Raw genomic sequence first — 25,940 nt, forward strand, 5'->3', positions numbered from 1 at the left:
TATCATTTTACTCGACACTCAAAACACTAACTGTGTCTGCCAAGCAGATTACATAGCTTGGCAAACTTTCATTTCATGAATGACACTTAATATGAAACAATTTTCACTGACAAATAGAGTAACAGTGATATAACAGATCCTGAGGTGGTACTAGAATAAATCCACGCATTCCAGGGCAATGATAACCAACTAATCTCAAACACCTCTATGCGATGTTCCTATAACTTCTGAGGAAAGGGGGCCTCTTAAAAACATCCTTAGGGGGAGTCAAGGAAGGGAGGGAATACGGGGATATGTGTATAAAAACAGATGATTGAACCTGGTGTACCCCCCCCAAAAAAAATAATAAAAAAAATAAAAAATAAATAAATAAAAACATCCTTACCCCTTCCCTTATTACAGACTGAACCAGGGCTCTTTCGTACTTATGGCTGGTCCAGTCTAGCGCTATATACAGAATGGCACATTGTCTGCCATTCCTTTTTCCTCCTCTGAGCACAAGTGCCCTCTTCAATTGTCAAGGCAAAAGTTCTCTCTTCAGGTCTGAAGTTCCAGGACTCTGCAAGCCATTCCCTCTGGCTTTCCTTAGCGAATATTTGGGCACTTTACAAGCAGTGGTTTTTCAGGACTTCCCTGGTGGCGCAGTGGTTGGGAATCTGCCTGCCAGTGCAGGAGACGCGAGTTCAAACCCTGGTCCGGGAAGATAGCACAGGCCCGTAACAACTAAGCCTGTGCGCTACAACTACTAAGCCTGTGCTCTACAGCCCTCGAGCCACAGCTACTGAAGCCCGAGCACCTAAAGCCTGTTCTCCACAACAAGAGAAGCCACCACAATGAAAAGTCCACACACCTCAATGAAGAGCGGCCCCCGCTCTCTACAACTAGAGAAAGCCCACATGCAGCAACAAAGACGCAACTCAACCAACAAATAAATTAATTAGTTAATTTTTTTAAAAAGCAGTGGTTTTCAAGCAGTTCATAGGGGTACTAGGGTCCTAGGGTGTACCCCAGGCACAAGCCCAGGAGAAGAGAGCAGACTCTGGGCTCCAGGCTCTTGGTTACCCCCAAAGCAGCTCTGTTTTTATTCCACTCATATATTACGGGCTTGCATGAGATTCCATTTGGTGCTAAATATAAAACCAAAATGCTGTCCTCAAAAATGTATGAAAACCATTGTAACAAATGGTTCCCTCCCTTAGGCTCTCTTAACCTCCTCCCCAGGTTGTTCCCTTCAAATGGAGGTTTATGTACTTATTGTATTTTCCTTTAGAGAACCTTGCCCTGTTTCCTCTTCCAGAATTTGAAACATACATGAATTGAAACTATTAAATATATTTATAATATTCAAAAAATAATCCGGAGTTTTGCAAATAAATCTTTTCAAGGTTATGATTTATTTTTCTAGCCTGGCTTTAGCCCCAAATTCCAACTCCCCCTCAACACCATCAGCAAAGGAGGCATATACCTGACATTTAGTCTTTATGGATTTTACTGTTACAAGCAAAGAGAAGAATCAAGCTGCTTCTTTCCCTTTACCTCTCCACAAAACTGGCATTTGGTTAGTATCCTGAGCTAATTATTAGAAATTTGGCATAGTCATCAAAAAACTCCAACTTCAGTCAGTGTCTATATATCTGACAACTGAAAATGAATTGGAATTTTATTAAACATCTTGTTAACGTGTGTTGGTCAAATAAGTTGTACACAGCAGTGTAATGATCAATTTTTCTAATCTCAAAGTCCAAAGTAAGTGAACAGAAATGCCAAAAACTCAGAGTAATTTAATTGTACTCCTCAAAAGTCTATTTAAAAATGAACTGTTCTGAGCAAACTATTTGACAGACAATGGAGCATGAAGGCAGATTCTAGAAACTAACAAATCCCATTCATTTCCTTCAGTTTGTAAAAACAAGCAACTGACATGTTTCCTGCCAATGAACATAGCTGAAGATAAGAAAGCTCCCTACAGGAAATCCTTTGCTAAAAGAGAACAGTTGTGCCATTAAGCTAAACCTTTTTCACCAAATCTCAATCAGTTAAATATCTGACAACATGGGGTCATGAAATACATGCTAAATCATCCCAATGATGCTATATTGCTTCTAAAGTCTATGTTTCCTATGACACTGATGCAGTATATTAAATAAATATTACAGTATAGTAGGGATTCTTTCCACCTCCTCTCTCCCGCCCGTGCAATTAGTTGATGAAAACAAGGGTCATTTTCTGCTTTTTAAAAAGATCAAAGTGTTAGTTAATTGAGATTTAAAATTGACCATTTTCAATTAAGATTAAGCAATACCATGCTATAAATCATCACGACTGTAAGAAGGATATTTCTAAATGAATATCAAGTACTTCAAATTTAAAGACTACATTGACGAGATTAGAAAAATATAAGAAATGCACTGGCTTTTATATTTACAAAGCTTCAATGTTGATCCCCAAATTCAAAATTTAGCCTCCTTGCTTATTTTTCACTTAGCAAAGTGAAAAGGGGAGATCACCAAACTTTTCTTTCTTTACTCTCCTCGCCAAAATCAATACCAAGATATTGAAAATATTCACAAACTTGAGTTGGGGAACCTCTCAATTACCCTAAAAACTAAGGCACTCTTCTCCATCCTCAGACGAAGAGGAAACTTTTCTAAGCTAACCAAATAATAATAATTGCACTTTTGAAAGAGCTCGTGTTTCTGTTTAGGTTTATCCTTTCCCTGCTTAGCTACTAAGAACATCCTTCCTTCTACTTCCCAAAGCACCAGAGTCATCATCTATCCTGCACAGGCAGCCTTAGAGTGAAGCTCTAAAATGCCACAGTTCTTTAAATTCAATTGCTACAGTTCAAGGTTGAAGCCTCTTGCAAACAGAAACTCTTCATTAAACCGTCCCCAAATGACTCTTCAGCCACAGGTAACAGCCTAGTCTTTACAGCTCCAAAGAGTGTCCTTCTAACTAGTAGACATACAAATCAGTTTGCTTCCACAATTAAGTGATCAAATACATTCTTCTTAGCCTTCCCTGGTGCAACTCCAAGGTAGCAAAATGCAAAGTAAGCACGTGTGCTCATCCTTGCTTTAAGCCCTTTTCCTCACATCTTTTCAATAAAAATACAGTTAGGAAATCCAGGAGACTGCATTTTTGGTTGTTGTTGTAAAATGACCTTGATTTGACAGGCACCGTCTCAGGTTTCAGCAGATGCTGTGGGAAAGCTTACAGAAGCCAACATGTTCTCCAGGCATCTGTGATGACATGCAGGTTTTTTTTTTTTTAAGTGGTGGTTATGGTAGTGTACGTGGGGGGGGGGGGGCTCATCTCAGTTTCCATGACAACCATGTCTCTACTCCTGGGTTATTAGATACCATCCACTTCCTGTGTCTAAATTTTTAAGCCAATCAGAAAAGTGTTTATACATTTAACAACTTCTGGGATGGTGCTTCTTTTTTTTTTTTTTTTTAAGGCACACGGGCTTAGTTGCTCCATGGCATGTGGAATCTTCCCAGGGCAGGGCTCGAACCCGTGTCCCCTGCATTGGCAGGCAGATTCTTTACCACTGCGCCACCTAGGAAGTCCTGGGATGGTGCTTCTTTAATTGGGGTGTTTTAAGGCTCAAATGGAGTTGTCCACCGGCCTTATATTTTTCCTCTTATACAGAACATTTCACAATATTTATCAACTCATATTCTTTTAAGGTGAAGAATGCCCCCCCCCTTTTTTTTTAACGTGGAAATTCATTCTCCTCAAACCAGATGCCACAATTTCTTATAACAGTGTGCAAGCTGACTTTGATTGTTGGCTCTTCATGGCCTTTTTCTTTCACTGTTACAGACAAGTTTTTTGCGTGATGCATGCTAATAATGCACAAGACACTTACATTATCAAAGTAAAAGACATAGTTAAGCACCATCAGCTAACAGTGATATTTTAACTCTTCAGATCAAAAAAGAAAAAAAAAAACGGTCAGGAAAAATTATTCTAAGTTGAACAACTTTGCATTCTACAACTCCCAAGGAGAAACCATCGAGAACGTATTGTAAATTGATATGTCTATAAATGTAAGCTAGTAGCTGATGTCTGCAAAGAAATTTGTCACCAAAATGGCCTACTTCATCTCGATAGAAGCAACAACAAAAAATTAAATACAAAGGTATCTCAAGCAAACTGCATCCGTATTAAAAAATCAACCTTGCAGAAATGTAGGCAAGAGAAGGCTAACCTGAAATTACAGCAAGATTTTCAAAGAAGGTTTTGGGTGACTGTTTCCCTAAGTCTCCATCGAACTGACCAATCAGTGTGAGAGCAGAGTGGGCTGGAGTCATTTGTGCCGTCTTCCAAGCTCTGTGCTCTCCGACCTGCTCTCCCCTCTCTAAGGCAGCGCTGGCGATCAATGAAAAGCAGGGAACAAAAGGAATATAACAGGATGCCTTCCTTAGCTAAGGAAAACGATTCCTTTTTTCCTCAATGAGCAAGTCGCACCCTGCCCACCACAGCTCCACATGGGAGCTCCCAGCAGACCAGACCTTACAGCTGAAGCACATTTTACATTTGCAATCATGTGTCCCAACTGCTGGCAAATGTGTCACCTTAAGCACATCCTGTGACAGAGGGCTCCCTGAGCCCAACCAATTGAAACTAATAAATTAAATAAATTAATAATCCCACCATTAAAAGCTGCCGAGAAAGACTGCGTTTCCCTTCCCCAAATGTCAACCCGGGAGTATAAACAAAGCATGAAAAATAGTCTCTTCAGCCTCCCCAGCCAGTAATCATGGTTTTCTCCTCAAAACAAGGTTTCTCCAAAGAGAGAAATGTTCTTACTGCCCCCAAAGGAAACTCTCCTCTGTATGTCATATCAGGGTAACCAGTTACAGTATTTGAAAAGAGGTTTCAACTGCCCACAGATTTGACACTCTGTTTATAATTGATAGCAAAACAGTTGCGACAGCAATGCTGTAAACTCTGCCCGAGCCAAACTCCACATTTAACACGTTAGTTCCTTGAAAATAAAAGTAATGCCTGAGGAGCCCACAAAAGTAAAGACCTAGGAAATAATTAAAAGAATTACATCAATTATTTGATAATTTTTAAAAATTATCCCTTTGTTTGCTAATTAAAAAAAAAATTAAAAGCGGCTATCCACAAATTCCTGAGAAACTTTTTTTTTTTAATGAACTTACTTTTGAGACAAAACTAATGAAAATATGCAACTTGCCATGCCTGGCTCTCTCCCATTTGGACTGCATGCTATAAATCAGTCTGAAACCAGGTGGAAATACGGGGGTGGACACCTTAAAAATTCAAAGGGTGCCCCCAAATGCAGCAGCCTGAACAGTGAGGGCTTCCCGTGGCAATGCTGAACCAGAGCAGAAGATCAGGAGGCAGGAAATGAGCCCCATTTTCGTTACCTTCGATGGCCTGCCCCCCCCGCTGCTCCTCGCGGCCGCATTGGGGGGCTGCGGCGGCGCTGGACTCGCGGGTGGCCCCGCCGCCGGGTCGCGCCGTCTCCCGGCCGAGCTGCAGCCGATCGCGGCCGGAACCCCGGCTCCAGCCCCGGCGCCCGCCCGGGGTCGGCGGCGCGGCTCCCACCCGGGCCCGGAGCCCTGCTGGGTCCTAGTGCGCGCCGTGCGCCCGCCGGCGGCCGGGTCTGCAGCCCGCACGTCCGGCAGGCGGCTCGGGAGCACCGTGCATCCCCGGGAGAACCGAAAACCCCATCGGCCCCTTTCAAAACCAGAGACGGTAGGTGCAGAGGAACTGGAGCTTCATGTCCAATCCCGGCCTAAGATGTTAAAAGAGAAACACGGGCGACAACTGAACTCACTGAAGGCGGATATTGATATCTGTAGCCCCAAGTGTATAGCGTAGGGTAGTACGCTGGTTTCCGTAGGTTCGCCCGGTGCACTTGTGGTATTGTACATTCACAGACGGTAAGAGAGGGATCAGTAATGATAGCTTTCAAAGATATAACACCACCCCCCCAAAAGAAAAGGTTGAAAACTGTGTGTTTAAAACAATGTTTTAAACAGTTTTCCAATGATTTTTTTTCCTAACACGTCCTTCTGCATTTTGCTTTCTCTTACTTTACCATATGCTGTTTTAAATAATAAAGGCCCATATGGCTAAACACGTAGTCATTTGATTTTCAAAAGACCTCAGAAATTGCATCAGAATATGCACTCATGTATCTCCTAAGAAATCAACGAGCAAGGATTAATGGTGGCATATGGTGTGCTTCATGGAGAAAACTTAATTACAAATTAAAACAAATGCAAAAATTCACAAATTCGGTAAACTGAAAGTAAATTATGACCCTAGATATATACACAAATCAGCTTATGTACAATTAGGGGAAATATAAGTTCTAGATTTCTCTAACTACGGAGAGAGTGTTACATAAAGACATTCCCCTCATTTGCCCCCAAAGGGCTTTCAGCTCCCACTCAGCCCATTCATTTACTGTGGCCCACCTGGAAGGCAACTTTTCAACTTGCAAGTGCTCACTTAAGAGGACAATTCTATTAGCTCTTAATTCAAAATAAAAGTGCTTTAGTTTGAAAAGCCTGTTTTAAAGCCTTCCAGACTGGGAGCTTTCTTTCAGTCTTTGCTATCACCAAGTTTGAAGGTCACAATTCTGTAAAACTGCTAATAACAACGGCGCTGTGGTTTGACACCAAAAGGAAAATCAAATGTGTGTTTTCTGCATTCTATTTTTGGAGCTCAAAAAGTCCCTTTGAAAATAACTCTTGCCCTCCTCCTTCCCAATTATAGCTAAATAAATGTAATGCAAGATTTTTAGTATTAATTAAACCTCAAAGGCACCTTTTCTGTTGCCTGATGTCCACGCAAAGAACTAGTTGTAATGTTACACTTGTCGATCTTCAAAGTCCCCACACAGACATCTCATGTGATCTTTACCAAACTTCTGTGATAAAACAGATACTGTAATCCCCGATTTTCAAGTGAGTGAGTGGACAGTGACTTGTCCAAAATCACACAGCTGGTCCTCCGAGCAGCTGGGATCCCCAACTCAGATTCCAACATTCCCAACAGACTCCTGCTTCTTCACGTGTCCACCTGCCAACTATTTCTCTACGAGAACTATGGGAAATGAGGTATCTAAAACAAAAATGCAGTTACATGCCTGCAGTCATCATTTCTTACCTGTTTTAGAGCAGCGATTTTCCAGACTGGAAATAGGCTAGTTGCAAAGGTTTTAGTCTCTGCTAAATGAGAAAGCTGGCTGGTCGGATTTCTGTCCTGTGGCTGTCTGGGGCACCCTGGCAGACTGAAAACTTGAAACTCTGGAGCTAAGCCATGCCCCTGCCACCTTATACCTTTTTGCTCTTTATCAGGAACTAGAAACTAACTCCACTTGACACGTGGAGGAGTGAGGTTTTCTCAAGTAGAACTTGGTTTTCTCTGTGCAGTCCCAGCAGTGAAAGTCCACAAGAACCCTGGAACTTCAGAAGTTTCAGATACCACGCGGCCTGTTCTTGAGATCCAGGGCATCCTTGCCCAGACCTGGTGACAATCGAGGCATTACTTCTCAGCCCTCCTGCACCCCTGGGAAAGTCACCAGTCAGTTCTGTTTGTGGCATTCCACTTCCTCCTCCCCTCTGCCGAAAGGAAATGTAACTTCTCTGATGATGTGTCCCAAACCACCTAAATACCGGCCAGGTGAGGGCTGGGTGACATTTAACTGAAAAAACAGAAATATCTGATTCTTAAAAATGATTCATTCCTTTTCTTGTGCAGCTCATAAGGAAGAGGCTAGGCGTGGCAGCGTCCTTGAGAGATGTGGACAACCTTCCTGAAAGGATTAATGCAAAACTTACTTGGTGAATTCATGTGATTCCTTTGTTGAAAACTGGTCTAATTATAATCACACCGTCCACTGTGGCCTTCAAATGTTGCACATGCTAGGCTGAAAGTCATCTTAGCACCAATAGGAGGTGATGAGAAGCTGAAAAGAAAAGCTGGTGGTGAGCAATTCCTCAAAGCTAGAAAGCACCAGACAAGAGACTGGTGAGAAGAAACCATCATTCATTCATTCATTCATTCTGTATACCTCAAACGTTGAAAACCTAATGTTTTCATTAGGTTTTAAGGTACTGTTCTAGGCTCTGGGTATAAAAAATAAATAATGCATCATACGGAGCCCTCAGACAGGCAGATGGTTGCAGAGCAGTGCTGTTAGTGCTGCGGTAAATCCATGTTGCAGGCACTGTGTGTGCGAATGCCAGTGGTTCCAGTCTTGGGCCAGTTTGACGTCAGAGCCATTCTCAGGCTTGCCCTCTGCTCCGCTTCGCTAGCCGCTGACTCATGCAGGTCAAGATTTACAGAATCTTGGGTCAGCTGGCTAACAGCTGGCTATGGCCCATGAGAGGCGTTGGAGGGAGAGTGGAAGGTAGGAGAAGGGAGAGGCCAGAGAATTTCTTCACCTTCCTCTTGCCTCTGACAATATCTCCAGCCACGACTGCATCTGGCTGAGGCTTCTGCCAGGTGACCCCAGCCCCTGGCTGTTAACTCTCCAGCTTAGTGCTGTTAATGACTTTAGTAGCTGGGTCCCTTCACCTTCCTCTGTCTGCATCTCGGCTTCTCCATCACCTGTGGAGCAATCCCCCGCCTTAAATTCCTTCAGTGCACATCAGCAAATCACAATGGAAGGGCAGCTTACAAAATACCTGAGCAGTACTCCTCAAAAGTATCGAGGTCATTAAAAACCAGGAAGTGTTGAGAAACTGTTACAGCAAAAAAGATGCGACAATTAAATGTATTGTGGTATGCTGGATGGGATCCTGGGACAGAAAAAGGACATCAGGTAAAAAGTAAGGAAATTTAAATAAAGTATGGATTTTAGCTGATAATACTGTATCAATATTGGTTCATTGATGACAATAAACATACCGTACGTTAACATGTAAGATGTTGGTAATGGGGAAAGTGGGTGTCAGGTAGGTGGGAACTCTCTATACTATCTTCTCAATTTTTCTGTAAATTTAAAACTGTTATTTTTTAAAAGTCTATTAAAAAAAATCCTTCCTTGGTAAACATTTGAAGTGGTTTTGTTTCCCTACTACAGAAATCCCATTGCCTCCCTTCCCAATCAGGGACTAGGTCTGATCCAGCAGGTCTGGGGCTTTTTTACAGGGAACTGGAACAGGAGGTTTCATGGTGAAGACACCAAGAAACATCCCAGCAAGGGATTGAGCAGCTCTGGGAAGCCAGGAAAAAACCTGAATCTGAAGCCAGAATGTGGGCTGGGCAAGGATGAGGAGAGGCGGAATATGATTGTGAGGGAGGAAACCAAGACAGCCAGGCCGGGTGTGGAGCCAGGGTCCAGGGTGATAGCTGAGAAGGGAAGCTGCCTGAAAGACTATGGAGTGGGGGAGGGGCTGGCCCCAGCCTCTGGGTGAACAGAGAGAAGAGGAAGAGGGGAGGAGGGGCATGAGGAGGAAGAGGGGAAAAGGAAGAAGAAGAAGAATAGCAACTAAGAGTCACTGAGTCATTTTACCTGCATTTTCTCATTTCTAGTCCCTTATAAGCAGGGTACTATTTTTATTCCCATTTTACAGATGAACAAACTTGGCCCAAATTGCACAGATATTTAGGGGCAGAATAACAGCTCAAATACAAGTCTATAGGACACCAAAAAAGGGTCAACGCGTCACCACACTGGGCAGCCTTGGTAGAAACCTTGACATTGAGTCTCCAAGGATAAGTAGAGGTTAAGATGTGAGCAAGTGTGGGGAGAAGAAGGACTTCACAGAGGGGACGTCTTAGGTGTGGGCAAAGGCATGGAGGGATGAGGAAGTCAGGCAGGTCAGAGAGCTTCATGGAGAGCAGTGAGGCTAAAATGAAGGTTTCAAGTAAGGAAGTCCCTGTAGGTTCCAATGGAGATGCAGGCAGGGGCCGGTGACCACACAGGTTTACACTTTATCGTGACTTGCACATGGCAACCCCTTTATCTCCCTTAAGCCTTTGCTCAAATGTCCCCTTCTCAGCGTGTCTTGAGCCTCCTCAGCCTGCTGTACTTTTCTCCTTCTTCCCTTGTACTTACCCCTTACTAATTTATTTATACTTCATCGTCTATCTCCCTCCACCACCAGCCCCCATACGAATAAAAGGTGCACGAGGCCAGGAATCTGTTTTGTTCAGTGATAATGTCCAAGAACATGAAACAGTATCTGGCCCACAGGAGATGCTCAATAATTTTTTTAAATGAATAAAAGAAGTTAGTAAATAAGAAGGTATTTGTATCAGCCAGGATACTCCAGAAAAACAGAACCAATAGGATGTAAAGGTATATGGAAAGCAATTTATTGTAAGGAATTGGCTCACATGAAGATAGACGCTGAGTCCCAAGATCTGCAGTCAGCAAGCTGGAGACCCAGGAAAACCGGTGGTGTGGTCTCGGTCTGAACAATGGCAGGCTCAAGAGCCAGGAAGCGCAGATGTTTCAGTTGGAGTCTTAAGGCAGGAGAGAACTGATGTCCCAATTCAAGGCAATCGGGCAGGAGGAGTTTCTCCTTACTCAACCCTTTTGTCCTATTCAGGCCTTCAACTGATTATATGAGGCCCTCTCCTGTTAGGGAGAGCAATCTGCTTTATTCAGTCTGGTGAGTCAAATATTAATCTCATCGAAAACACCACCACTGATGTAGCCAGATGTCTGACCAAATATCTAGGTACCCCAAGGCCCAGTCAAGTTGATATGTAAAATTCACCATCACAGTTTTGAAACGGACTTGATCATTCTAGAACCTGTAAGGAGAATGATTTACAAGGGAGCAAGACAAAGGCAGGGAGACTCATGAGGAGGTTATTATTATACTAAGCTCAGGCAAGAATCGATGCAGACCTTCAGGAAGCCATCATTGGTGGAAGCTCCAGATGACCCTTCTGTGGCCCATGGGTGATATATGATGTTACACACACCAACGATATCACACAGACACAATGCCAGGAGGAATCAGTCAGAAGTGCAATGTCTAGAAAAGAACAAACTAGAAGACTATGGTGGGTCCTGGCCATTGAGAAGTCCCCTTGCGGCAGGCCGGGGGCAAGGGCGACTTCTGGCCTCTTTAATGGCTCAGTTAGAGTTGACGTGAGTGGGGGTGGCTACTTGGCTGTCCTTCTGGGGATTTTCCATTTCACTTGATGGTCCTGGTGTTGAGTAGGAGCAGGCATCTTACAGTGTGACCCTCATTCTCTGACTGTAGGATTGGCCCCGGGCTGGGCCCTTGCCCCCATGACAGGCTGATCAGCATCTTCTGGAATTTTCTAACTGAAGTCAGGGGAAGTGGGCCTCCTTCTGCTCTGGTTTCCATGCTGTACAGTGCTGCCGACAGCCACATCCTCAGTTTGCGGGCTCAGGAGATGGGTCACAACCCAACTATTAACCCAAGCAGGACATAAAAACATGATGAAAGCATAATATAAACTTTGGATTATCCAAACAGACCTCCCCCCCATCATCATAAACAGTTTAGAATCAGCTGTATACATAGCCACCTTTTAGATACACACAGATGCGCAGAAATCCTCACTCGATTGGAAATTATGTCATAACCCTAACTTTCAAGACACAGGTGCTATCAGGTGATAGCAAAAGAAAGATTTTCCATTTGCTTCTTTGGATGATTTAAATTGTAATAAAATGCCACCTGCCTTTGCCCTATGAGGTCACAAACCTTAACATCCTCCATGAAACCAATGGCCTCACTCTTCTACTAACACATGTAAGAGACGGTGCACTAGCACGTGACTCAGACTTCATTATTTTTACCCACCACTTTCTAAGGGATTTAATGCCTCCCACAGGTGACAGCACTAAATCACCACTATGAATCTATGCTTGTCGAGAGGAATGAACAAACCTCACTTTGCTTCATTCATATCTTTGATATTTATCACATTTACTCCTTTATTGACCAAATTCAGTAATTTGCAGATGGTCCTGTGTTGGCAATAGTGGAGGGCATCCCTTTCTCTATAGGGCCAGTTACAGAATTGGCTGCAGTTTATAAAAAGGAACGAAATTGGGTCATTTGCGGAGGTGTGGATGGACCTAGAGACTGTCATACAGAGTGAAGTAAATCAGAAAGAGAAAAGCACATATTGTATATTAACACATATATGTGGAATCTAGAAAAATGGTACAGATGAACCTGTTTGCAAGGCAGAAACAGAGACACAGACATAGAGAACAAACTAGAGAACAAATGTATGGACACCAAGGGGGGAAAAGGGGGTTGGGATGAATTGGGAGATTGGGATTGACATATATACACTATTGATACTATGTATAAAATAGATAACTAATGAGAATTTGCTGTATAGCACAGGGAGCTCTACTCAATGCTCCATGGTGACCTAAATGGGAAGGAAATCCAAAAAAGAGGGGATATGTGTATACCTATAGCTGATTCACTTTGCTGTACAGTAGAACTAACACAACATCGTAAGACAACTATACTCCAATAAAAAGAAAAAAAAAAAGAGAGAATTGGCTGCAATTTGTGTCCTCAGACCCATTTCCCTCAGCTCTGGCTCAGCCCTTTAGGAGTGATTTATCCCAGGGTCTGACTCCTGAGCAGAGCCGCGATGTCGGCCTTGAGAGCAAAGCTTGGGGCCGAGCGCTGCCAGAAACAGGCCGGCCTGGCTCCGGGCCAACCAGCTGGCTGCTGAGCTGAAGGCTCTGGGTGTCTCCCAGACCCCCTTTGTCTCCCTGGGCCTCCCTCTTTCAGCTGTCTCGCCTCAGGTAATCATCGACATGCTGCAGTTCCCCGGCTCTTTTTATCCCCTCATTTCAGATCACTTTACACACGTTAATTAAGCCTTGAAACACTCAGGAAAGAAAAGCAAAAGGCTCACTGGGATGTTTGCACCGTGCTCCTCCCAGCAGCGCTGGCTCAGGCCAGCAGCAGGGCAGCCCATGCTCACCCCGAGGAGGAAGGAGCCCGTCAGAGCAGACAGGGCTGGCGTGAAGAGGGTTGAACCAATCCCACACATCACAGAAAACCCCATTCACTTCAAAGTCACATGCCAGCATCAGAGAACAACCTCCGACCTTGGGGTCATCCGCCACAGTGGATCCAGATGACCTTTGCAAGGTGGGTCCTGGGCAAGACTGTTGATGGAGATGCACTATCTATAACATGCCTGTGATAAATGCCCTTCAGTCTCTTCTGTAGTGGTGATGGCCGTGGTCATGGGCTTTGGAATCAGAGAGGCCTTAGTCCACATCCTGGCCCTGCCACTTCCCAGCTGGAATTGCTTGGAATCCTAAATCCCACTGTCTTAGTTTTAAAGAGGATATGACAGTATCTACCACCCCCAACAACCCCCCGCCCCCCTCCTTGGTTTCTGGGGAGGAGGAAATTATATCATGCGTGCAAAATGTTGGGGGCCAAAATTTAAAACATATTTATGTTTGGCACATAAAATGGTATATTTTATAGTCTTTCTGAACCATCTCTCTATCTAGTCCCAGTCCTGAATTAATGTAGTTCTCTAGCTATGTTGGAACCTTTATCTCAAATTAGCCCTGAAGTCTCTCATTGACAAGAACTGGTGGGGGGAATCCAAACGAAGTCTGTAGTTTAGTTGACAGCTTACGCCATTTTCAATGTCTTAGTTTGGATAAATGTATCATGGTTATTTACAATACTGACATTACAGGAAATTGGGTGAATGGTATACTGGAACTCTTGCTTTGCAGCAAATGCTCATCTGACAACAATAATCTTATTAAAATAAACCAAAATCAGTAATGCTCACATAGTAGGTCTAACACAACGCCTATACTTTTAGTACACTATGGTAAAATACCTCCTTAAGGTTCAAAAAAATGCCATGTTTTTTTGTTGCCAAAAGGAGAGGCAATTTAATGTTATCTCTAGCTGTTATCACCACCAAGAAAAATTCCTTGAGTTTCCAGTGTCTGCAAGGCACCGTATTGTACGTTACAATAGCAAACATTACTGTTGGGAAAAAAACTCTGCCTGCGTGGAAGTCATTTTAAGGTAGCTGTTCGGATGTAAGATATTTGATAACTTTACCATTTAAGCCCCCAGTGCTTCCCTTATTTCACAGGAAATGGATGACTTGCCAGTCAATCAGCTCCACGCTTTCCCTTCTGGTGGGCAGTGACTACAAAGAACAGTCTTGTCAAAGAACACTGTAGATTATACCACTTGCCGCCCTGAGTACAGTTTTTGAGATGTTCATCTTAAAATACTGAGGAGTTCTTTTCTCTCTCTCACTTAAAGGAGACCAGAGGCTTTACATACTTTTATTTCCTTATTTCTTATACCATGCAAATTGTGATGTATTCATGAGGATCAGAAGGAGATTTCCCAAGGACAGATGGTGAGTTTTGTTAACAGCTTTGACGTAGATCCCATCAGAGAATGTGAATATCCTGTGGCTGCATTACAACAGGTTCAGCAAAAGAGCCATCACTTTAAAAGGCAAAAACTATAAATGTTCTCTGGTTGCCCAGCTCTTTGGGCTATTAGCGATCTGTGAAGTGTGACTCTTTCCTGAACGTATGTAGGTGAGGCATTTGATAATCGAAAGTGCTGTTGGGACCTACTATGTGCCGGGCATTGTGCTGGGTCTGGGCCCACAGGGTAGATGAAGACATGGTCCCAGTTTTCAAGTGCAAGAACGACATCTGTCACTGTTTTTAGTTGCCCAGGATGTGACCGCCTTCCTGTGCCTGGGGGAATCCCCAACCTCAGAAGGCAAAGCCACCTCCGTGCTGAAGACTGGAAGTGCCAGAGACAAACTTCCCAGCCTTTCTTGCATTTCGGTGGGGAGGGGCATGACCTAGGTCCCCCCCCGCCCCCTGCAGCTGATGAGCTGGTGATCCGAAGGAGCAGGATAGTACAGAATTTTGCAGCCATGGGGTGGTGGCAGACCTCCAGGGCTTAGTGCAGCACCTCTGGGGCCCATAGCAGGGCATCGCCAGACCAGTCTACATACAGCAAGACCACAGACTCTGAACCAGGCTGCATCTGCTCCAGCCCACCTGAGGATTTCTGTGGGCCACCTGCCATGCTGAGCAGAAATGCCCTTTCTGCTTAGACCATACAGATTCAGTTTCTGTTGACTGACACAAGGGCCCTGCCCCCAGCCACCCTCGTGGATACCAGTTGAGCCAACCAGCCATTGTTTTCTGAGCCTCAGCATTGGGTTTGCACTGATCCCTCACTCTGTCCCCAGACTCCTGATGATAACACACACTTAGGTACGAGACCGTCTGTGGTCACGGAATAAACCAGTTACTCCCATGGGGGATTTAACTAGTTACCTTGGCTGCTGGGGCTAAGCGAATCAACCAGAAACGTAGGCAAATTTAATCTCGGTTACATTTCTGTGTGAATAAAATGAAGCACGTATTGCACACGTTTCTGGTACTGTAGGCAGGGTAGTCTCCCTCTCTCTCTCTCATTTTTTTTTTTTTTACATGACACTAAAGAATGTAATACACTGGAGTTTTGGCCGAAAACAAAAAATAAAATGAAACAAACCTTCATAGTGAGAGAGAAAACATCATTTTTGTTGCTGTTGTTTTAAATAGAGAAGAAACAGTTTCAATATTCCGTTCATCTTCCTTATTCAGCTTCTTCCTTTGTCTTGTAGAAATCGCATTGTGGTGCATACTTGTAATTCATCCACTGACTCTTCTTGATGACACTGAACTTGGCAATAAGAAACTTTCAATGCGAGATTGGATCATTTTGTCTCAAAGAGCAAAGAACTGATTCCTTAAAAGATTGAGAGATTATGAATTTCCGCTGATGAAAACCAGGAATGCAAGTCTTTCATATTATTCTCCCAACAAGTTAAATGTGGAAGGGGAATCATTTCTTACAAAACGAGAAGGCAAAGGGATCATTAAGCTTTTCACTTACACTTACTTTGAACAGCCATGAAAATCAGCCCAGGAACAAATGCTTGGGTCTCAGATGAGAGCTGGGTGGATTGAAGAGATGGGAGTGGAGGTCTCAGGGAAAGGCATCACCCCCTGCCTTTCCTGTTGAATCCCTGTGTGTTCAGTTGTCCAGAGACTGTTACTTAGGAAGGAGGGTGTTCATCCCGCCACATGGCTGCAAAGAAGAGGGCCATGGTGTCCACCTCCCATGCCTCCCTCACCCTGACTCCCACCCATCCCTCTCACGAACGCACCACCAAGTCCCCCACGGCTTACTCTACCCCCCTGTGCTGTGTGACACTGCTGCTTTGTTTTCTGGGAACACTTGCTCTCCTGGAGCTCTCCTTTCTTCTGGTTTTCCTCCTACCTTTCTGGCCAGTCCTTCCCAGTTTCTGTCCCTGGCTCCTCCTCTGCCTGCTTCCTGACGCTGGCCTTCCACCATGGGATCGTTTTTCTCTTTTCTTTCCCCTTCTCTCTCTCCAGGTGATCACATCCATTCTGTGCTTTAGGATGACCCATAACCAGCAGCCAGCTCCCTCCTGAATTCCAAGTCTCTGTTTCCAATATGCTCCCGGACCACTCCACCTGGATATTTTGCTGTCATCTCAAATTCAATATCCGTATGTCCCATTCTGAATTATTTATCCTCCTGCTCTAAACCTCTTCTCTCTATATGCCCATATTCAGTGTCCAGAAACCTCAGAATTATCCTTAACACCCTCTTCCCTCCTGCTTTACACTCATTCACCAAATTCTATAGATTCTGCCTCAGAAATTGTTCTTAAACTTGGCCCATCCTCTCCATCCCCATGGCCTCTGCCTCGGTTCAGTCCCTTCATCTCTTGACCACTACTACTGCCCCCAGCGCACCCGGCACCGCTTCACAGTTATCCTCATACCAGATGAGATGTGCTGCTTGGGCAGCCGAGGGAGAAAAGCCCATCAGACCTACGAATCCAAGCAGATGGGAGCTAGAAAAAGGACAGTGATTTCTCTGGGGGTCAGGACCCTGGCTGATTCGGAGGCTTGAATGGAAGAGACAGTTATGAAATCTCAGCAAGTCCTGCCTCTACCATGACCAAGCCAATCCTTAGAGCCACTCTCAGGGTCTGTACATGGCTGCCTGCTTCCACCCGCTTCCCACTTCCAGGGAAGCCGCCCGTGGCCATATGATTAGTTATCCTAAAAGACCACTATGGTTCCATCACTTTCTGGCCCCTGGTCTTTGGTGACTCCCCATTAGCCACAGAACACACAACATAGAGTTTACATCCACCTCTGAGCACTCCAGAACACCCATAACTCTCACACGGCTCTGCTCCCCTGTGTATCTCCACTTACTGAAATGAACCTTTCTCCTCTGCCACACCGAACTACTGACCTTGATTTTCCAGTCGCTGAAATTTTGCCTATGCATTTTCACTTCCTAGAACCCTGCCTTATAATTCCTCAAACTTGTTTCTTTAGATCACACATGATTATTCATTTGCTCAACCAATATTTATTAAGAGCCAACTATGGGCCAACTGGATTCAAGTGAAGAAGGCAAATCTCTCTCCTTGAAGAGTTCCTCATCCACTGGAAAGACAGGCGGGCAAGGGAATGGAATTTACTTTACAGTGTGATCAGTTCTGCAATGGTGCTACCAGATGATGACCTGGGAGCATCCTTCTGGGAATTTCTCATATCTTATCATCACAGAGATGGTCAGGTCACCTTATGGAGGAAACACTGTCTCTCTTTTGAACTCCAAGTATGTGGTTCTCAGCTTTGTGGTACAAAGATTCATCAGTAAGTCTTTTTAATCACACAATTTCCAAGGTTCCATTTCCAGAGATTCTGTCTCAGTAGGTCTGGGGTTGGGACCACAAATAAGCATTTTTAATAAACCCCTCAGTGAATCTAATACAGATGAGGCCACAGGTCACACTTGGGAAAACATTGCTAAGGGGTTTATTGTTTTTGCAACTCACAAAACATACCAGATACTGCCTTGTAATCTACATACTTACACACATGGCTTATAGAGTTGGCTAAATAATAGCTCTTTAAAAGTAGGGTCCTTTTTTACAGCTTTATATACCTCCATAGCACAAGAACAGGGCAAGAGAAATTGCATATCTTTTGTACCTTCATAAAGTCCTTAATAATTTTAGTAAGGTCCTTTTTTGTGTTTGAATTTTTATAATAACTACCTATTACTTTTAAAAATTAAAATTTAAAAAAGATTGATCTGAGAATGCGTAGCTGTTGAAGGCTGAGTTATTAGTGACAAAATGGGGCAGGCAGGGGGGTTGCTACCATATCCCTGAGGCCCAAGCCCCTCACATGGAGGCAACAAAGGCAGAGCACCTGCTGTACACGTCACTCAGGGCAGCGAACACTGCACTAACATGGGGTTACGTCAATGTTTCAGAAAGATGCCACTGGGCCTTGGAGGAGTGTGTTCTTCAAAGCTAAATCTAATCTCTGGCAGCACAATTGTGGCAAACCATTCTTTCAAACAGGTTTTTCAGTGGCCTTTCATGAAAATGTGGATGGAGGCCCAAGAAGCCCAAGATGCCTTGGCCCAGCTGGAGGAAGGCAGCCTTCCTTTGCTTGCCGCCCCGACCGGGCACTGTGCCTAACTATTCCTGCCTGAAATAGCCGCAGGACCACCAGGCATCCTAGGGCAGGTGTACTGAGATTCTGATCCCAACCAGTGGTCTGACTCCGCCCTCCCTCTGGTCCAACTGGATCCTTTTCCAGAAGTGAATGTGACTGCCCCGTGATGCCGCATACGCTGAGCTCCTGGTTGTGGCAGCCTCCACAATTATGTCTCTCAGAGTGCAGGCCCTACATCCGCATCACAGTTAACCTAGGTAGTGGACCTGAGCCCAAGATGGGCCTGGGAATCATCAGAAGAGAAATAAAAGAGGAAGAGGAAGCTGAGATTAATATTCTCTTTACTGTTTTTTCCTGCAATTCTCTTTTTGTTCTCAGGAGAGGGTTATTTACTACTCCCTGAGAGCCAGCTTCCAGTTCTCCTCTCTCCACAGCTGAAACCATTAACCCACCTGTGTGGTATTAGCCCTACTCCAATCTTTGGATGCTAGAAAGTCTGAGAGTCTAGAACAAGTCCGGATCTTGGCAGGGAGTTTTAACAATCCACTCTTTAACAAGGCATATAATATACCTCAGAATCCAGTGAGATGCATCTTGGGCTCTAACAGGACAGGAAGGTTGGGAGGCATTGGGACCCAGAGCAAGACTTAAAACTGGACCCAGAACTGGACCAGGATGGAGCCAACCCACTCACAGGTGCTAGCATGGCACCCACGGCAGCAGGTGCCCTGCTCTGCAGTAGGGACCATCACAGGGCAGACTCACATGCTCAAGTATGTCCCAGCAAAGCAATAGGGACCCAGAAGTATGGTCAATAGTCAGAATTAAGATAGCCCACTGGTGAACGAAGGGTCCCTAGCTTTTAGGCTGAGTTCAAGGAGCTTCTCTTAGAGGACCTATGCTGCTAGGTAATTTAGCAGGACAGGGAAGCAATACAAGAATCCAGTTATCAATTCGGGGAGGCGGGGGGGGGGGGGCAAGGAACGCACCATGGCTTTGGAGCAAATCTAGCTTTGATAGTTGAACAAAACTAAAAGGAAGAGGGACATATGCAGAGAGCTGAGGTCTGGAGATGGGCTTCAGAAATCACCCCTAAGTTCCTCCTTATAGGACTCAGAGGGGCGAACAATACCCCATCATAGGGCTGAAGGAGAAGGCAAAGTGAGTAGACAAGGCAGCCCTGGACAATCTCCGAGGTCCAAAAGCCAACCACTGCCTCAAATATATAACATTTCTTTACTGTAACACCAGCACCGTTCCTTATCCTCACATACCCTGGGTCATGCTCTCTGAAAACTGGAATTGATCACCATGTGTGCCTCTTCAGAATATCTGCTGGGCAAAATGGGGAAACGGGATTAAAAACAAAGTTAGTACTACAAACAAGGGCCCCAAATTTATTCCCTTGGGCAATGTTTCCTTTTCATAAGCATTTGGTGGATGTGAGAACCTTTAGAAGCACTGACTTAGTCCAACCCACTGATTCAATCTAGGGCTCTATATAATCTATTATTTTAATTTCTAGAACAAAATTCAGAGGGCAGTTCTACTGGTGTTGCCACAGAAAATTAAAATATAGGAAGCTCACCACTTCTTGGTAGTTACAAGTGTGAAATCTCATGATGTGCTTTATACTTTTTATTGGCAGGTGGTTAAACAGCCTAGACCATGTGGTGGGATTTGCCTTTGCTAATGTCAAAATAGGAACATCAATTTATTTGGGTGGAAGTGTTCTAACATTGTTCTAAAAACCATGGCTGGGCCATCATACTAGGATGTACGTCACCAGAAAATTCCGGTCTAAACTCTCCTTAGTGGTCTACCTTCATATTGTCACACAGCTCATAGATTTAGGAAGATGTGCCTCCTTCCCTTCCCACTTCCCAGTTCACCTCACCCTACTTTATATAAGCTCCTATTCTTCCCACCCCTTCCCTTCTCAGTGGCAAGAGAGGGGTTCTGGTCATTCCTTCTCCTACTGTATCTTTGAAATTATGTCAACGTGGTTTTTATTTCACATTTTCTATAAGATGTTTGTTGGTGCTAAAGAAATCATACAGAGATTTTTTTTTTTCCTCCCAGGGGATTAGCATTTTAATAAGAGCTGAATAATAAAAGTGGATTGTAAAAGCCTGTCAGAAATGTAGTGGTGCGTGTCTTACTTCTCATAATTGCCTTGGAATGATTAGGATTGAACTTTGTTGTTGTTGTGCTCTTGTCCAAAGTGAAAACAGGTACTTTTTCTCTGCCAGGCCTCGAGGATGGGTGTCAAGGAGGAAATGACCTGTGATGCCTTATAAAATGTAAATTCTACTTTTCTAGATAAAGAGGAAGATGTGGAGCAACTGAAGATGGGGCACCAAGGTGTGGACCACCAGGACTGCTTTGAGCAGTTCTTAACCTTTTGCGGATCTCACACTCCTTTGAGAATTTGAGGCAATCACACACATACACCAAGATATATAAAATATGGCAACTATTTCAAGGGAATTGTGGGCTTCATGGCCTTCAGATGAAAAAGATCCTTGTGGTGTCATCAAAATATTCTCCCCTTTCTTTTGGTTCAATCTTAATCCAGAAGTTAGAATAAGTGGATGAAACTTAGAGTCCAATTAAGTTGCAAATATACCACGATGCTCAGCACTGTGCTAGGTACAAAGAACCCAGAAAAATGTAAGATCTCATCCCTGCCTCAAAGTCTCAAGACTTTGAGATGACTCTACAAACTTACATGATGTACCTTTCAACAAGCCAGTGTAGAGTTCAGTGCTAATTTGTGTGGTACCGATGAAGAGAGTCAACGGCTTAGTCAAAGATGATTTCATAGAGAAAGAAGGATTTCACTTGCACTTGACAGGATCTGTAGGGCTTAGATAAACAGAAGGGAAATGTGAACGTTTTCCATGGAGACAATATGGTTCGAGAGAGAATGTGAGCTTTGACATCTGATACAACTGGGTCTGAATCACCACTCTCTTTATTACAGGCTCTGTAACCATGCTAAATTTACTTCATATCTCTGCATTTACGTTTCTACATTTGTAAAATGGGCCTTGTTGTAGAATGGATGGGAATAATAAATCAGATAATTTTTTAAAAGCATATGGAGCAGTGCCAAGAAGGCAACAACCACATTTCTCTTGTTCCCTACAATATCCCAAGAGCACGGCCCAGGGGCTGGCACATAGAAGGTGCTCGGATAAACATCTGCAAGAATCTTAAATGGATGAGTGAATGAATTAATGAATGAATGAAAAATATGTGGAGTGGTAGGCAATAACGATGAATCCAATGCGTGGCAGTATAAAATTTATTTTTCAAACATATAATAAAAAAATTATTGGATAGCTATAACTAAAATGAATTCACACTGTGCTCTAGATTACTCAAGGCCAAACTCCTCAGTGTCTGGGTTATTTAGGCCCTTTACAACCTTATCACCAGCTTCACAATTCTGGATGTTTTTAGTGATTTTTTTTTCCCCTTCGTCTCTGGTTTTCAGTGTTCAGCAGTTTTCTATGATGTTCCTAAGTGTGAGTTCTTTGTATTTACCTGACTTGGGGTTCAGTGATCTTCTTGAATCTGTAGGTTGATGGTTTGCACCAGTTTTGGCAAATGTTTGGCCAATACTCCTCAAATATTGCTTCTATCCTATTCCCTTCCTCTCCAAGTCTCTGATTACCTACATGTTAGACCTTTTCACTGTATCTCATTTATCTTTTACCTTTTTTCTTTTTTTTTTTTCTCATTCTTTTGTCTGTGCTTCAGTGTAACATTTTCTATTAACTTGTTGTTCAGTTACTTACTTTTGTTCTTTTGTATTGAATCCACCATTAAATCCATTTAATGGGCTCTTAATATCAGATAGACTTTTCAATTCTAAAGTTTTTCTTCTACTCTTTTTAAATAGGTTCAAGTCTCTAGTAAAATTATCTTTTCTTCTATTTTCTTGAATGTAGTTATCACAGTTAAAGCTCTTATCTGCTATGTCCAATGTCTGGGTTACCTATAAGCCTATTTCTATTGCTTATTTTTTCTCTTGGTTTTCAGTCTTATGGTACTTAATATGGGGTTTGTAACAGCTGTATCACTTTTTTGTGACCACCTCTATTAGATAAATCCTTGAGCGATCTCCAGATATTTATAACATGTGTGTAAGGCAGAAGCTTCTTTCCCAAATCATAAAGATATCTACTTATGAGCAAATATATAACAGAACACACATCACCATATGGTTAACACCATCTAGGGTTCTTAAGGTTCTGAGGGATTTCCTTCACTCAACGTTCATTCAGCAAGTATTTGAGACCTTGTTATGTGTCAGCACTATTCTGGTGCTAGGGCTATTTCGGTGATCAAGGTAAGGTCTGTACTTACGAAACCTGCATTTTATGGGGGAAGGCAGCAAAAAATAAACAAGTAAACAGCGAGCAAACTCTCAGATAGTCGTGAGAATTCTGCTGATAATTAAAACAGAGTGATGTGATAAATAGTAACTTAGGGAGGTACTTTATCCTGGATGGTTAGGGAAGGATTTTTTTGGAAGAAGGTGACTCTCTAGGTGATAACTGAATGACAAGAAGGAATCAGCCATGCGATTATGAAAAAGCATTTGAGGCAGAAGGGAGAACTAGCACAACGGCTCTAAGAGCGAAATGAGGTTGACACATGTGATGGTTAGATTTATGTGTCAGCTTAACTGGGTCATGGTATATTTAGTTGCTCAGATACTTGTTTCAACATGATTTCTGGGTGTGTCTGCGAAGGTGCTCCCAGGTGAGGTTAGCACTTGAATCCACAGACTGAGTAAACAAGATTGTCCTCCCCAATGTGGGTGGGCCTCACCCAGTCCACTGAGGGCCTGAACAGAACAAAAAGGTGGAGGAAGCGAGAATTCACTCTCTCTGCTCGACTGCTTGAGCTGGACCATTGATCTTCTCTTGCCCTAGGACTGGGATTTATCATCAGGGCTCCTGGCTCTTAGGTCTTCAGACTTGGACTCATATCATCAGCTCTCCTGGGGCTCAGGTCTTCAGATTCAGGCTACAACCCACATCAATGGTCTCCTGGGTTTCCAGTTTGCAGATGGCAGATTGTGAGACTTCTCAGCCTCCCTAATCAATTCCTTATAATAAATCTCTTTACGTATATAAATATAAAGAAGCTATTGATTCTCTCTGGAGAATGCTGGCTAATGGTTCAAGGAAAAGAAAGAAGGTCAGAGTGAAATGGGGGGAGTTGAAAGTGAAAGAAATGAGGCAGTGGACAGAGACAGTCCAGATCCTTTAGAGCTTTGTAAGACACAGTAAGGAGTTCAGATTTATCCTAAGTGTGAAAAGAAGCTATTGAAAAACTTCAAACAGGAGAGGAACAGGGCCTGATTCATATTTTTAAAAGCTCACTTTAGCTTTTGTGTGGAAAGAAGCAGTCTGCAGAGAGGCAAGATTGAAAATGGAGAAACAGGTTGGGCTGTGATTGCAGTGGTCCAGGAGAGGGGTGGTGGGGGCTTGGGATGAGGGTCGTGGGAGTGGAGATGAACAGAAATGGAAAGACCCAGGATCACTGTTGAAGGTAAAGTCAACACAACTTGCCAACAGCTGGGTGTGAGTGAGAAAGGAGAGATAACTAAAGATAAATCCTAGATTTCTGGCATAAGCAAGTAGGTAGAGAGTAAAGCCATCCCACTGATTTGGGAAAGCTAAGGGATCTCTCATTTGGAGATCACTGGGGTGGATTGGGAATTCTGCTTTGGCCACGTTAAATTAGAGATGCCCACTCACCATCTAAAGGGACATAGCAAATAAATACTTTGGTACACACCTCTAGCTTTCCAGAGAGAGGTTCAGCCACAGATAAAGAGTGGCAAATCATTCACATGTAGATGGCGTTTGAAACAGCCTTGGGACTAGATAAGACTCCTATATTTCTTGGTCAAGTGTGTGGAAACATGACATCTTGGACTGGAAGAGACATTAAAGATCCTCTAGTCCAATCCTATTGTTTTATAAACAGGAAAAATGAAGCCCTGTGAGGTTAAGTGCTTTTGTCATCATCATACAGTCCATCGGAATCTAGGATTTCCTTACTTGGTTCGGTGCATTTTTATTTACCTCCTGCTTCTACAATAGTGCAACTTAACTCCAAAGTTATGGCAAATATTTGTTGAATGAGATAATTACGCTCTGTGCAATACTGGATTTTAAATGATTTTTAAAATTTAAAAAGAATAGAAATCACAAATAGATTGCTTTAAAATATTTCACTATCAATTTGAATTCAAATAAAGAAGCAGATTGGTTGGCAGACTGGTTGGCTCAGTGAAAAATGAATTAGCAGAAACATTTTTATCCAGAATGTATTGTAGCTGAGGCAACCTTTTAAAGAGAAGTCTTTAAATTAAAAGGCCAATAGTTTCTTCATCATATAGAAGAAAACAACTTGCAATGTAAAACCCCATTACCTGAGTTGTTAAACTGGGTAGTAAAATTCCTTAGACTGTTGGGAGTTATGTGTGCGCACACGCGCGCGCGTGCACACACACACACACACACACATTTACAATTTCCTTAGATAAACAGCAAGTGTGTGTCCTCCTGCTACAGCAAAGTGGTACAGAAGGAAGCTGTGAGATTGAAAAGAACAACCACGGACATTTTGTGTTGGCGCACTTAGAATAAAGTGAAAGAGGCAAAAAGTTGAAACTGATGTTAACTGCTTTCCAATTTAGCAGCAAAAAACTAATCTAGGCACTGCAGATAAAATAACGTGGCAATACATGATCAATAAATTCCTTGTACAAATGTAACTCTGACTTGATTACGAAACTCCAAAAAACTATAGAAGATATTCCAAACAAAATGTTCTTCTGTTGTTCTGCCTGAGAGACTTTTCTGAGAAGAAAGCGACAGCTGTGCCTTCCCCCTGTGTGCATATCCAGCAGACTTCCTGCTACCAACACAAGAGACCACCAACCATAAGCATCACTTAAGCTCTCTGCGCTTCAATTTCTTGGTCAGTAAAATGAAGCATGTGATTGCTTAAGAATTCCCAGGGATTTTGAAATCCTATTCCTGACACTTGCCAAGGCCAAAATCAATAAAAATAAATAAATAAATTCTAAGATCATGTGAGACTAACTTTTTTTCTATGCTGGAGCACAGCTGTGGTCAGCCACTTGGTAAGTCACCTAACTTTGACCCCCTTTCTTTGTGCCCCAATTAAGATAACTTTTCTTTGGTATTTTACTGCGTCTTTAAAGTAGTAAACACTATTTTATAAATAAAGTCATAGCAACCTCTCTAGAAACTACAACATGTATCCAACTTTCAAACATGATCTCCGATGAAATCTCGATGCCAATATAAACGATGGATTCTTTTCAGTGCATGAAGACGTG

At 43.2% G+C, this 25,940-nt stretch overlaps 2 protein-coding genes across 3 annotated transcripts in view; both read right to left on the reverse strand.

The window, feature by feature from the left end:
- FOXN3 (forkhead box N3) overlaps positions 1-5,707 on the reverse strand; it is a 395,933-nt gene extending 390,226 nt beyond the window's left edge. The window contains exons 1-2 of one of the 2 annotated variants that reach the window (XM_057733103.1): positions 5,406-5,707; positions 4,217-4,377 (exon numbers count right to left, since the gene is read on the reverse strand). The gene's annotated coding sequence lies outside the window, so the exon portion shown is untranslated. The remainder of the gene's footprint in view (positions 1-4,216; positions 4,378-5,405) is intronic. The other variant, XM_057733100.1, reaches the window with a different exon arrangement.
- Positions 5,708-10,317: 4,610 nt separating this feature from the next.
- EFCAB11 (EF-hand calcium binding domain 11) overlaps positions 10,318-25,940 on the reverse strand; it is a 289,500-nt gene continuing 273,877 nt past the window's right edge. Inside the window, exon 7 of the mRNA XM_057733111.1 lies at positions 10,318-11,392. Within this exon, the coding sequence (XP_057589094.1) occupies positions 11,281-11,392 (112 nt within the window). The 3' untranslated portion in view covers positions 10,318-11,280. The remainder of the gene's footprint in view (positions 11,393-25,940) is intronic.

This window comes from Hippopotamus amphibius, chromosome 4 (assembly GCF_030028045.1).
Source record: "Hippopotamus amphibius kiboko isolate mHipAmp2 chromosome 4, mHipAmp2.hap2, whole genome shotgun sequence".
NCBI classification, from domain to species: domain Eukaryota; kingdom Metazoa; phylum Chordata; class Mammalia; order Artiodactyla; family Hippopotamidae; genus Hippopotamus; species Hippopotamus amphibius.